At 54.0% G+C, this 13,973-nt stretch overlaps 1 protein-coding gene across 3 annotated transcripts in view; it reads left to right on the top strand.

Moving 5' to 3' along the window:
* Positions 1-12,538, top strand: part of MDGA1 (MAM domain containing glycosylphosphatidylinositol anchor 1) — a 57,889-nt gene extending 45,351 nt beyond the window's left edge. Inside the window, exons 12-17 of one of the 3 annotated variants that reach the window (XR_010946852.1) lie at positions 59-82; positions 1,080-1,232; positions 1,589-1,740; positions 6,362-6,492; positions 6,711-6,819; positions 7,549-7,687. Coding sequence is in view for 2 of the 3 variants with exons in the window: in XM_067753111.1 (XP_067609212.1) it covers positions 59-82; positions 1,080-1,232; positions 1,589-1,723; positions 6,362-6,492; positions 6,711-6,819; positions 7,549-7,640 (644 nt within the window). In the remaining variant the exon portion in view is untranslated. Of the gene's footprint in view, positions 1-58; positions 83-1,079; positions 1,233-1,588; positions 1,741-6,361; positions 6,493-6,710; positions 6,820-7,548 lie in introns of all 3 variants that reach the window. The other 2 variants (XM_067753111.1, XM_067753112.1) reach the window with 2 other exon arrangements.
* The last annotated feature ends 1,435 nt before the right edge of the window (positions 12,539-13,973 follow it).

The following is a 13,973-nucleotide window of genomic DNA, read 5'->3' on the forward strand; positions in this document are numbered from 1 at the left end:
ACCCTCTGCACAGCCCCACACCTTGGTTCTGACTTGGTTTTCCTGCTTGCTTTCTCAGCCATCAACTCTCCCAATCTGTCAGGTGAGACACCCCTACCCACTTCCCCTTCCCTTTAGGGACACAAAGGCTCCCCGGGTGGGAGGGACCCCAAGAGATAACCCAGAGAGAAAATAGTGTGGAGGCCAGAAGTTGGCAGAAAAAGCAGAAGGGAGCAAGGCTGGGCTTGGAGATATTTGCATCCAGGATTTATTCTGGGGCTTAAAGGCTTGAAGTGAGGGTGGAGTCAGGAGGACATCTCTCTAACTCAGGGCCTTTTGTCCTCACTCAGCACCATTCACTGTCCCGAAAAGAAAAATGGAAAGACCAGGCTAATCCACATTCTCTGTTCCCTGGGGCAGAGGTCCTTAGTCTGAGATCCATGGACCACCCCTACCAAGGATGAGGAGGGTCCATGAAACTGGACCCTGGAAGGGCATACAATTACTTCTTTATTTTCCCTAACTTCTAGAAATTTAACATCTTCAATGATGAATGTAGGAATGTGGTATAATCACTACCTGTGACTCTGTCATCAGTGGAAATCCAATGTTTTCACATCACCTAAAAGTTTTTGCAGCCATCTCTAAATATCATTTCCATTTATTAGTATTTCAAACTACAGTAGTTAGACCTAACACTGGATCCTGTGATTTAAATAGATAATAGAGAAGCCCACTTACTATTATATCACAAATTTATTTTTTAAATATTTTGATAACTGTATTTCAGTATAATTGATTTCCTTTGTAACCCTGTGTTTTTCATTTTATGCACCTAAATAATTATTCTGAGATGAGATTCTTAACTTCACTAGACGCCAGAAGGGTTTGTGGCACAAAAAAGATGAAGAGGTCCTGCTCCGGGAATAGATTGGTCAGGGGTTCCATTGCCTGGTTTCTGAAGCCCTGGGATCCTGGGCCCGCTGCTTGGATGCTTGGGAGCTGTCTCATGGGTGACCAGGAAGGCAAAGCTGGACCAGGGGACTTGAGGAGGCTGACTCTCTTTGTCTCATTCCCTCCCAACTCTGCCCTGAATACAGACAACACCTGCCACTTTGAGGATGAGAAGATCTGCGGCTACACCCAGGACCTGACAGACAACTTTGACTGGACCCGGCAGAATGCCCTCACCCAGAACCCCAAGCGCTCCCCCAACACTGGTCCCCCCACGGACATAAGTGGCACCCCTGAGGGTGAGGACATGGCCTGCTGTTAGGAATGGAGAACAGCTTCAGGGAGGGGTCTAGCCCTGGGGAGCCCGGTCTGAGAGGAGACATAGCCCCGGCCTCAGGGAGCCCTGGTCTGAGAGGAGAGAAACAGCTCTGAGCTGCTAGAGGATTGGGAAGAAGAGAAACTGCAGCAGAGCTAAGAACTCACAATTGCTGGCCCAGACTCCTGTGTTGTGCCGTGAGGCAGGGAGGACTGGGTGGGGTGGGGTGGGGCACCTGGGATTCAGGCAGCTGATACTAAGGCCAAAAAGGAATCAGATGGAAAGAGGCCTGGGAGGGGTGAGGGGGAGGCTGTTGGCACATCTCCCCCTTCCCTGCAGGCTACTACATGTTCATTGAGACATCAAGGCCCCGGGAGTTGGGGGACCGTGCGAGGTTGGTGAGTCCCCTGTACAACGCCAGCGCCAAGTTCTACTGCGTCTCCTTCTTCTACCACATGTACGGGAAGCATATCGGTGAGTCGAGGGACCAGGTAAGCTGCACGAGTGTGTGCTGGGGCAGGGAGGGGTGTCCACAGGAAGCTGGGGACTGGCCCGGGTAAGGCCTGGGCATCACAAGTTGGCTGAATCACAGATCCTTGTAGGGCATATGAGCAGAATCTGGGCAAGGGGGAAGTCCAGAGCCAGCTTGTCTGAGGTTTTGAGATGATCAAGGCTTTCTGAGGGTGCAAAGAAAATGGATCCACCAGGATGAGTCTTGGAGAGGATGGAGAAATCAGCTAAAAGGTTGCATGTATTGAGTGCCTGCCAGGTGCCAGGTGACATCCTGGGTTAGGGATGCATCTGTGGTCTTATTAACCCTCACAACCACCACGTGTGGGAGGTGTTACCATATAGACCAGAGAGGTTAAGCATTTGCCCAAGATCACACAGCAACCCAAGTCTGTCTGACTCTCCCAAGCCCTAAACGCAGGGTTGGAAGGGAGCTGCTCTGTGAGCAGTGAGGGGAAGTACTACTTCGTAAGCATGACCATGAACCTAAGGAGTGCCCTTTGGGAAGAGATGGCGCTGGTAGGAGTGCCACATTAGTCAATGAGCTCATCAGTTCAGCCATCATTTCCAGAGCTCCTGCTCTGTGCCAGGCATCTAGTGCTGCAGTGAACAGGATGGACAAATCCCTCATCCTCTTGGCACCTACAGTCAAGTGGGAGAGACAGACATTAAATAATTAATTGCACCAGATAGGATTTGGTGACCACTGTGATGTGTGTCTGCAGCAGAAGGACAGAGGCCAAGACAGCTGATAAAAGGAATAGCCAACTGACTCTGGGGGCTGGTTATGGAAGGCTCTGCTGAGGAAATGACAATTTAAATTTTATTTATTTGTTTGTTTACATATTTATGGGAAAGGTAATATATTTTGCACAGGTCAGAAGGTACAAAAGGGTGCGTAAGGAGAGTCCCTCTCCCATCCCAGTCCTCCTGCCACCTAGAGTCCCTTCCCGGAGGCAATCAATGTATTAGATTTGGGGGCAAACTTCCAGAAATGCTTTAAGCATGTAGAAGCCAGTACACATATATTCTGTTTCCCTCCATTCTACACACACTGTTCTGTGCCTTGCTTTTCCCTCTAAACTGTGCCTCTTGGTGATCAGGCCTTAACAGACCCTAGAAAGCTTCATTGTTTTCCTCAGCTACATGGTAGAGGAAGTGACTTTAAGCAAGTGTGGACCTAAAGGCTCATTGTGAAGTGTCCACAGCTAGAGTGATGGGTCGGGCCGAACTGATGAACTGGAATGAGGTGGGATGGGACCTTCTGCATCCACTGGGGTCCCCCGGGCCATCCACACAATCCAATTCACCCATGACCTGGGTCTGGACTTCGTGAGAAGCTTCCTGTGGGGTAGGTGGGGGTGAGGGTGACCAGGACCTCCCTGCCCAGCTAGAGTAACCACTTCAAACCAATCCTGGTTTGCCCCAGCCTTTCCCACTTTTAACACTAGAAGTCCCACATTCCAGGCAAACCAGGACAGTTGGTCATTTTATCCTCAGCTCAGGAGGGGCACGGGAGACCCAGCTGGCAAGAAAAGCATGTTGGACACAGTAGGGCCCTGGGAGATCAAGCCTTAAGAGCTGGGATGCCCAGGTGCCTGGGTGCAGAAAAAGCCCTGAGGGAGCCGTCTGTGCTCCAGAGCTTGCTTGGTGTCCCCCAGCAGGCGGGACAAACACCAGTCGCTGAGAGCTTCTGGGAGGCAGGTTTGAATTCCACCTGAGGAAGATCCTATAAGTATCAGATCTTCCCAGCAAAGGAATGGGCTATCCTGTGCCTGGACAGAACTGTCCAGCAGGGGTGCTGTGGAGGTGACCCCTGTCCCAGGTCATGTTACTCCCCTGCTCGGCCCCCTTCCATCACCATCTTCTCTAGGCCTCCCGTACCGATCTGCCCCTGCCTGCTTCTCTGACCTCATTTTCTGCTGCTCTCCCCTGACTCTACTCAGTTCAAGCACGCCGGTCTCCTTGCTTTTCTTTAAGTGCTTGAGGCCTTAGAAGTCTTTGCTTTTGATATTTCCCCCCGCCTAGAATGTTCTTCCCCTCCCCTCATTCAGGCTTCCTTGGAGAGGTCCCCGACAGCCCCATGTAAAACACCTCTGTATCCCTTTCCTGCATTATTTTCTTTATAGTGATTACTGCCAAAAGAGCATAAGCTTCAGGAAGCAGAGTTCTTTATCTTATTCATGGATGTGTCTCTGGTGTCTAGAATAGTGCCTGCTCAATTAGATGAATGAATGAATGATGAGGAGGTAGGGAGGGCTGGGCTTGATGAACCCTGAGATAACTTCTTACCCTGAGAAGCCTCTTTTCAGTCAGTCCTGATGACAGTGATGGAAAGTTCTTCCCTGAGCATTCAAATATCGAGAACAGATAGGAATTTGATGGGGACTTTCCCTCAGGAGCCAAATAGGGAGAGAGGATATGAATCCCAGTAACTGCCACACTGTAGAGCAGGGAGTGGTCTGGGCATGGGGAACTGCAGTTTAAGGTCTCAGAGTTCACAGTAAGCACAGAGGGCTCCCAGCTCAAGCCTGGGAAAACTTCTTGGAGGAGGTGACATTTCAGACAGGGCTTGAAGCACAAAAAGGATTTGGTCAGGGGAACATAGTAGGGGAGGGCATCTCAAGCAGTGGGAACAACCCAGGCAAAAGCCCGGAGTCTGGAAAGCTGGGCTGTGTCCAGGCTGCAGCATGTAGCTCGGTGTGGCCTTGGAGGTGACAGGAAGATAGGGAAGAAGGTAGTGAGCAGGCACCCTTAAGGCCCTGGCTGACCCTGTGAAACGCTGTCAGGGAGAGGGGAGATCTTGGAGCTGGTGGGATGATCAGGGAAGGGGGCAGAAATTCAATTTGGGTTTGAGTAGTGAAAAGGTGGGGTTCCCCCATTAGGGTCCTTGGGGCAGGGTGGTGGAGGAGGAAGAAATGGTTTGGAGATTGAGGTTGGACCCTGGAGGTTGGGGGATTGGAACCGGGGAAGATCTGTAGGAAGGGGAAGAGAGGGAGGTCCCTTTGGGGCTGGTGAGAAGCCCAAAAGTCTCTGGGGCTTGGGCCCTGCCTAAGCCAGTGTGGCATCTCCCGGCCCACTGGGTGCTGGCTTCAGCCCTCTCAGGGCCCCATCTGCTGGTGAAGGTTCTGCACATGCCTTGAACTTTTGTTTGCTCCTCCCCCAGGCCTGGGTCTGCTGCTGGGGAGGGGTGGGTGTTTCTGGCTGTCCTGGTCCCTCCTCTCCCCTCCCCTCCCACCCTACCTGGCAGCTCTGGGCACCAGCTGTCCCCAGTCCTTGTGCCTCACTGGCTCTCCTAGGTCCAAGCCAACTCCTTTAATCTCAGGCAGGTAACATTTGGTGGCCCTCCCCCACTGGGGGTCCGTCTATCTGGTGTCACAGATGGTGTGGCTTTGTCTGGGGCAGTGCCATGGAAATGCCAGCTACCAGGTGCCGTCTAAGATTGATTCCCCTTCTCTCTGAGCCAAGTCTTTATATCAAAGGAGGCTTGAGATAGGCTAGAAGAGCCGGCGAGGGGGCATGACATTGCCTGGGTGCTCTTCATCAAGGCCTGATCCCTTCCTTCTCTTCCATTGCCCCTCAGCATCTCCACAATCCCAGGCCCCTGGGTCTGTGGGCGAAGGGGCTCAGCACCCCTAGGCTAATAACTCCAAATTTTCACATTTTACCACAGCTATGTAGCACATATACTAATATCTTTCTTTGAATCAACTCACTCCTTTTTCCTTAGCTTTGTCCTAAGCATCAATATTAGAGAAGTTGTGGGTTTGAAAGGCTAGCTTTATTCACCTCTTAAAACATATATATAAGTATGAAATTTTTCATTGAGGTATAATGGACATTATATTAGTTTCATATGTACAACATAATGATTTGACATTTGTGCATATTGCAAAACAATCACCACAATAAGTCTAGTTAACAGCCAACCATCACCAGAATCTTTTTTTCTTATGATGAGAACTTTTAAGGTCTACTCCCTTAGCAACTTTCAAATATGCAATACAGTATTCTTAACTGTAGTCACCATGCTGTACATTACATCCCCAGAACTTATTTATTTTATAACTTGAAGTTCGTACCTTTTTAGTCCCTTCACCCATTTCACCCACCTGCCACCCTCCAAGTGTTAAATTTTTAAAGTCCGTTCCTGTACCTCCAGAAATCATTGCATGTATCGTGTACCACCAAGCGTGTGCATTACGTGCTTCGGGAATCCTGCTCTGTGTTCAGATATGAGCCCCAGTGTCCTGGGACAACTCCCCTGTCTAGAGGGGGGAAGGGTGCTGTGTGTGGGTGTGTTTGTGTGTGTGAGTGAGTGAGTGTGTGGGGGGAATGAGCTGATTAGGAAGGAAAGGAAGAAATGAAAGAGAATTTGCCAGTCGTCCTGATAAGTGGAAGCCCTGCTGCCCTGCTGCTGTCCCCTCTCTTTCCCATGCTGAGGTCCCCTCTGGGGTAACAGGACACCGAGCCAGTCTGCGATGGGGAGAATGTCCTGCCCAGCGGGGACTGTGCTGTGGGCAGTGGTAGGGAGTTGAGCCTGGTGAATGGGGAAGGGTGAGGGTGCCCCCTCACTGCCCCCTCTCCTCACACCCACCACAGGCTCCCTCAACCTCCTGGTGCGGTCCCGGAACAAAGGGGCACTGGACACGCACGCCTGGTCCCTCAGTGGCAATAAGGGCAACGTGTGGCAGCAGGCGCATGTGCCCATCAACCCCAGTGGGCCCTTCCAGGTGAGTCTGCTGGGCCCAGGGCTCCTCACAGCTCTCCAGGCCCTGGGCCATCGCTCCAGCCGGGGAGCCCTCAGGAGGGCCCAGGGCTTGCTCCTGGGAGCTGAGGAGAAAAGCTTGCAGGGATGGGGGGCCTTCCAGGGAGACGGAGGCTAAGGGCTGGGAGTCTGTGGTGCAGAACCTCCCTCATCCCTGCTCCCTGCTCTCTGACCCCACCCCAGATTATTTTTGAGGGGGTTCGAGGCTCGGGCTACCTGGGGGATATCGCCATAGATGACGTCACACTGAAGAAGGGAGAGTGTCCCAGGAAGCAGATGGATCCCAATAAAGGTGCAGGATGGAAAGAGGGCGGGGTGCTGAATCTCTGGGGGACTGTGTGGGTGGGTGCCTGTGTCAGGGGAGGCGTTGCTGTCTGAATTGGGGTTCGGAGTGGCTGGGTGATGGGATGCATGTGCTGGTGACTGTGGGAACAGCTGCTGATGTGTTTGGTACCCACCTTGGGCCCCACCCTGGCTCAGGCTGTGGGCCGTATGGAGGACAATGAGACCACCAGACCCTCCTGTGAGCTTACTAAGTTTACAGTAGCAGCATCTGTGTCTGGGTACATCCGTGTGTGTGTGTGTGTGTGTGTGTGTGTGTGTGTGTGTGTGTGTGTGTGTGTGTCCAGGTGTGAATGTGTACCCCTCCCCCTCCGCCACTGAGGGCCAGATGTTTGCAATAATAACAGCTGGAGTTTACCAAGTGATTACGATGTACCAGGCAAGGTACCAACACCTGTATATGCGTGATCTCATTTATTTCTCACAGTCCTCTGGGTGGCTCTTCCTATTAGACTCATTTTACAAACGAGGAAACTGAGGCCACTGAGGTTGAGTGAATTGCTCTGTGTCTTATTTAGTGAGCCACAGAGCCAGGATTTGGACCCAGCAGGCAGAGCACACCACCTCATGTCTTACGAGTGTGTCTGTGAGCACAGAGAGGGGGCAGAGGAACAGCCCTCCCTGGCCCTGCTGAGCTGACCGGAGCCCTGGCCTGTCTCCCTTCTCTTTCCCGTCACAGTGGTGGTGATGCCGGGCAGTGGAGCCCCCTGGCAGTCCCGCCCACAGCTCTGGGGGCCCATGGCCATCTTCCTCTTGGCGTTGCAGAGATGATGAGCGCTTCGTGGCCCCCCCACCCCGCCCCCGGCACACCAAAGTGTCCGCATCGTACCAAAGACTGACCCCATGCCAGCCGGGGTGCCCAGGGGCAGAGCCGCCCGCCAGTGAGGGGGCCTGCATTGGCTGTGAGGATGAGCAGAGAACAAGGACAGCGGCCCAGCACTGAGGCCCCGGAGACGTTTGTTCGACACACGCACACACACACCCACGCTCACACACACAGAGATATATTAAAGCACAAGTTTCTATCTGACCTGCCAGCATCTTCTTTGCTGCAGAGACGGGACTCGCCTGAATGGCATCCACCACTCCAGGGACCTCGGCGCCACACAGGCCTTGTCCTGGCTGCACCTGCGGTGTGTTTCTGACCTTCCCCTGTCCCTGACTCAAGGCTGAGCTCAGCCCCGTGGCTTTACCAGAAGGAGCCAGAAGGGGAGCAGACACAGGAGCCCTGCCCTTGGCTGGACTCTGGGGCCCCCTGGAATGGAGGAGGCCGGGGTCATAGAGGGCCAAGCGGGACTGACTCTGCGAACGACAAAGGACATGAGGCACCAGCTGCACACAACTGTTCCCAGAGCGAAGGCCAGAAGCCGGAGAGCCCAGGCCACCAATATCCCCTGACCCATTCATTCCTGGGATGTCATATCCCGCCCCTCACTGTGCCCCCTTCGAAGGGACCTAGCGCAGGGTCTTGGGCCCGGACAGTCTGGAGACTGACCCCTTCCCCACCGTCCCCATCCCACTGCACCCCGCCCCACAAGCAGCTGTATTCCTGAGAACACAGTCCCTGCCCTGCTCGGCTGGCCTAACCTCAGCCCCCAGCTGAGCCAGGGGGGAGGGGTGGTGGCCAAGCCATTTTCTGGGGTGAGGCTTGGCTCCGAGAGGGGCAGAGGAGAAGTCCTGCTTTTATGATTTCATGCCCCCATATTGGACATTGATCTTAGGAGTAGAGTGGAACCTCCATTTCTTATATACTTGCCATGAAGGGGTGCTCTGGACGGGGTGTGTGTAGGGGGCTGCCCTGTCCTCCTCCACCGCAAAGCACTGTCTAATAGGCTGTTCCCTTCCCCGCCCAGGGTCAGTGAAGGAGGAGGGGTTTGTAGGGCTGGGGGTGGTGTGTGGGGCAGTTGCTGGTCACCATGTTCCCTGGGAGCTGAGCCTTGTGCCCCAAAACTGGGAAAGGGCTCCATGTCCTTGGTCCTGGGTTGGGAGACTGAGACGAACATGATGGGACCTAGACCTCCTCCTCACCATCATCCCTGAGCCGCCCTCCTAGCGGTCCATGGGAGAGAGGAAGCCCAACCCCTTCCAGGGTGAGTCATCACGTGTGTGTGCATGTGGCTGTGTGGGTGTGCACGTGTGAGCACGTGTGGGCCCATCTGTTGTCTGTGTACCACTGTGGGTATATCTCTAGCAGGAGTGTGTGCAAATATGTATCTGCGTGTGCAGTTATCCATATGTGAGGCTGGGTCTAACCCCCGTCTCTTGTGAGTGCCTGCGTAGGTCAGTATGTCCATCTTCATTTGTGACATGAATGTTTGTGGAGTGCTGGCTATATATGCCACTTCAGCCCTATTCTGTAGTCTCAAGCTGCCTGCTACCACCTGAATTTCTACCTTTTATCCCCTATGGGTGACAAAGAGCTTACAGATGACCCTATGGAAATGAAGGCATCTTTGGTGGAGGTGTCACAGGGCTCCTCCTGGAGCATTTGGTGGGGACAGCTGCAGAGAAGAGGCAGCACTGCAATGCCAGGAGGCAGGCAGGAAACCAAAGTAAGCGCTGCCCATCTCAGCTCTGCCAGGCTGGTGTTATCATCATCACCAACAGCTGGTGGGTGGCCAGGCCAGGGCTGGAGTGGGGACTCCTGATACCCGACCAGCGTGGCTGCCTTCCCGGCCCAGCCAAGGCCTCTGTCCGAAATGAGTGGCTCCAGGTTCCCAGAACGTGCTGCCATTTTTCTGCAGGTATTGCTTCTTAATTGTCCCATCTGTGCAGGGTCTGTTGTCCCAACTAGACTGTGAGCTCCTCCTCTGAGCCTTCCAACCCTCCCCTGACCCCATCCCACCCTCATGCCCATCACAAGTGGGTCTGTTATGGAAATCTCTCAACGGGCTTTGCCTAGCGGAATGGATTATAGAAATCAGTGGTTCCCAGCAGAATAGAACCACCAGAGATTCTTTTAGAAAACACCGATGGTTGGGGCCCTCTCCAGAGATTCCAGTTTAATTGGACTGGAGTGCAACCTGGCATCAGAAATATTTGAAAGCTCCTCAAGAGAACCCTAGAGTAGGAACCACTGGCCTGTCACCTGCCAGGTGCTTCCCTCGGTCCCCGGCTGGCGTGGGTGCTGGAGATCAGAGCGCTTCCTCCTTGGGGCTCCATGCTGCCCCATGCCTACTGCCCTCAGATGACCTTTGAATACATCTGTCCCCTGCTCTGGCTGCTCCATAATGGAGACCCTCTCTCCCTTGTTCACCTCCACATCTGTAGAGCTGGATACAGAAAAGGGAGTCAGCATATGTCAGCTGAGCTGAAGCACATACACATGGCCTCTGAGTTCTGGTCTGTTTGGAGAGAGGGGACATGGTCATGTGGACAGAGAGTGCAGAGTGGGGGAGCACCAGGGAGCACTTCCAGAGGGAGGTTGGGGTGGGACCGGGGCAGCCCTGACTCCAGGGTGGCTTGACCTGGGCTAAAAAAGTGCCCGAGGGAGCCGCTGAGATCCTTGGTCCTTGCGTGTGTCTGCATGTGCCAGCAGGTCTGCAGCGGATGTGGGTGTCAGTGTGTGCTGACATTAACAGTGTGTGATGCGAGCACCTAGGGGGGTGCTAGCCTGTGTGTGTGTGGTGGGGGGTCCTGCAAGGAATGAGTGTCTTTGTGTGTCCCTGGGTGACTTGTGAGTCAGTGTTTGTGTGCCTATGAGTCAGCACCTCTGTGTCAGCATCACCTGTGCCATGCGTGTCTGTGTGCCAGTGGGTATCAGTGTCCATGTGTTGGTTGGTGGCCCATGAGGACCCCCAGCCCGGGGGAGACCAGCCTGGCTGGATCCAGTGCATCTCCCCAGTGGCAGTCTCACCCTCTGGGTCAGGGTGGCTGAGGCATTTTGTGGCCTTAAAACAGGGAGTCCAGGGTCAGCCCTCAGGGTGTTAGGGTCCTCTACCCCTGTCCCCTCCAGCTTGGTGTCTGGGGGACAAAGGGACTCCTGGGGCCAGGTGCTGTACAGGTAAGAGACAGGGAGCCTCAGCTTGGCTGTCCTGCCCCTGGAACCATAGACGGCCACCCGGGGTGCCGAGCTAAGCCTGCAGACTAAGCCCCCTGCTCCTGGGACGCTCCTTCCGCCTCTGCCCTCTCTGGGATAGCTCTGACTCTTCTTTCTCATTCACTTTGCCCTCTCCCTATGCTCAGTGAAAGCCCCTGGCTCAGGCTGTCGGTGCTGGGATGGGGCATAGAGATCCTAACTTCTCATGGTAAGAATGAGAGTTAAGCCCAGAGAGGGGGAGGGACTTGCCCCAGGTCACACAGACAGTTAAGGTGGAGCCAGCCTTGGAAGCCAGGTACTACAGTCCTGGGGTTGTCACACCTCTGGCCACTGCTCATGCCAGGCAGCAAGGAGGAGCTTGGTCAAACATCCCTCTCTCTGGGTGCCGGTACAGATGTTACAGATGTTACTGGGCCCTGCACTGGGAGAGGTACTGTCTCCCTGCCCCCAATTCTGGCCCCGCATCCCAGGCCACGGCCCCTCCTGCCCCAGGTCAAGCCTGGGTGCCACACGGAGGCTGACGCCCTTTGCCCACACTGGCTGTGGCTGCTGCCCTCCCCCAGGCTCCCAGATGAAAGGGACTCTCTTTCCCCTCCCCTCTGTCTTCACATGAGCCTGGGCTGGGAATGAAGGTCAATGTGTCCTGGTGTCCTTATCCTGTTGACTTCCCCCTAAGGACCAGAGGAACCTGGGGGAGCAGGGCTAATCCTTGTGTTTTCCTCTCTCTGGACAGCTCAAGGGGGACGGGGGTATTTTCAGGGTCCTCAGGAATGGGGTGGGTGAACCTGCAATGGAGGGTCCCTGTAGGGCCACTGGTTGAGTTTCTGGGTTCAGGGGAGCCCTCCTCAATTCCAAAGGCAGGATAGCACCCCCTCTCTGTTGAGTCAGTGCTGCTGTGTGTGTGCGTGGATGAGAGGGTGTGTGTGTGTGTGTGTGTGTGAGAGAGAGAGGGTGTATGCCTGAGTAAGAGTGTGTGTGTGTGAGGGTGTGTGTTAGGGCAGAAGGACCACTCTTTCCTGGGGATCCCTTGACCCTTAGAGCTGGAAGGGACCTTAGAGACCATTTAATCCAGTGTCCCCACTGTACAGGTGAGAAAGCTGAGGTCCAGAGAGATGGCCCTTGCCCACCACCAGCCCCTCCCCTCATGTCACCTGCATTCATTTCCCAGGGGCACCCCTAGGAATGCCCTCGCTCCTGGCATCCCCCCACAGATGCTCACATCATCACCATCTCAGCACAACTCTGCTGACCCCTCTGCACCCATGGCCTCCAAGCATCCTTCCTGCCCCAGGGTAGCCAGCTCACCAAGGCCTTTACCTCCAACCCAGGAGAAAGGGCAGGGGAAGGAGGGGACTGCTCCAGCCCTGCGGCCTCCAGACTTGGGAGAAAGCCAACCCCTCCGTGCCCAGGCCCACCCTACCACCAAGGTAAAAAGCACAACCGGAGACCCTCATTAACGGGTGAAAGGGACTGGGGTTGTTTTAGTCACATGACCCCATCCTCACCCCTTTGCCTTGCTCTCTGTCTCCGCCCCAGCCTCTGCCCCCTCTTTGTTCCCCTTTCCCCCCCACACCCCCCAGATGTAACCTCTAGTTGCGGACGCGGTTGTTTCAATCAATAAAGCTGCGGTGTTCTAGCGCTCCGGGTCAGGCGGTGTGTGTTGGCGGCAGGTGGGCTGGGCCTGGAGGGGGTATGGGTGAGAGCCTGGGGTTTCCCCTCAGGCCCCTGGAGGGAGCCCTTCTTCCCTTCGGCCCCAACATCATGGCTCCTGCTCTGTGGCGTGGACAGTGGGGACCTGCAGCCTGGTGCCCAACCCAACTAACTCCTAAATGCTGCCTTCGTGGAAGCTCCTGTTTAGTGGACACTAAGCTCATAATTGCACTGGGAAATGTATCCTTATGAGCACAATTAATGCTGTGAGGGAAATTGGTGCTCTGGAAAAAGGTAAGAGGAGGGTCTTATCTGGGTTGGGGCTCCAGGGAAGTCTTCTCTGAAGAAGAGACATTTAGAAGATACCTAAACAATGATTGGAGTTAGCCTTTGGGGGGCAGAGGGAATCTTCCAAGCAGAGGAAACAGAGTACGCACAGGCCACGAGGGGTGAAAAAAACTTAGAAGGCTCAAGGAAGAGGAAGGAAGACAAAGAAGGAGGAATAAAATTGATCCACTACCTGTAAGAACTCTGCCCTTTCCCTTCTCAACACCCAGCCCCACCATCCCTCCTATACCCTTGTACTGCCCACCCCCAACCCCCAATCTCTGTTTCTGTCCTGGCCCCGTAAGCCCCACTCTGCACTCTACTTGGCCTCCCTTATTCACCACCAGTTAGCTGCCCACTTGCCCCCAAATCATTTTGTGCCAACCTTTCCCTTTTCCCAGACCTCTCAGAATGCTAAAATTTCACAGCTGGGATGTCCTTAAAGTCACTTATTTCAATCATCTACTCCTATGCTTTCCTTGGGAGAAACAGGCTTGCCAAGGTCATGGGGACAGGCAGTGATGGGGAACGTTCACTTCCCTGTGAAGGTTTGTGACATGATCCCAAATCAAGGGCAGATGTGTCATGATATGAACTACCGGGAGATCAGGCAAAGAACAGGAAGAGACTTTATCGTGTTACTCGGTAGTAACAGGTAGGTAGAGCAGAGAGTTTCATTTCCTTGTTTCAGATGGGCAAACAGGGTCAGAAAGGTGACAAGACTGCAGGCTCCATGCCCACCTTTGTCAGCTCACACCTTGGGTAACTTGTTGCTGCCACACCTGGGATTTCTCTTCTGGAGCTTGGAGCCCACCACTGCGTTGGGTTGGCTCATTGGGTACCAGGAAGAGAGACTCACTCGACCTCACTCAAGTACAGGAGCATTACTGTGAGGCTCTATGTAGTGAGGGGGATAGACTTTCTCAGAAAGCCAAACACAAGAGCCATAACAGGGATGAATTTCTTAAACCAGATGGGTATTCTGCATTCAAGGTAGTTTTAGGAGTTTATGGCTCCTCACCTGGCAGAGTAAAGATGGCCACAAATCTTTTGTTATCCTACCTATAGGGAACAGGACTCTAATTCCC

Source organism: Pseudorca crassidens, chromosome 10 (genome assembly GCF_039906515.1).
Source record: "Pseudorca crassidens isolate mPseCra1 chromosome 10, mPseCra1.hap1, whole genome shotgun sequence".
NCBI lineage: Eukaryota > Metazoa > Chordata > Mammalia > Artiodactyla > Delphinidae > Pseudorca > Pseudorca crassidens.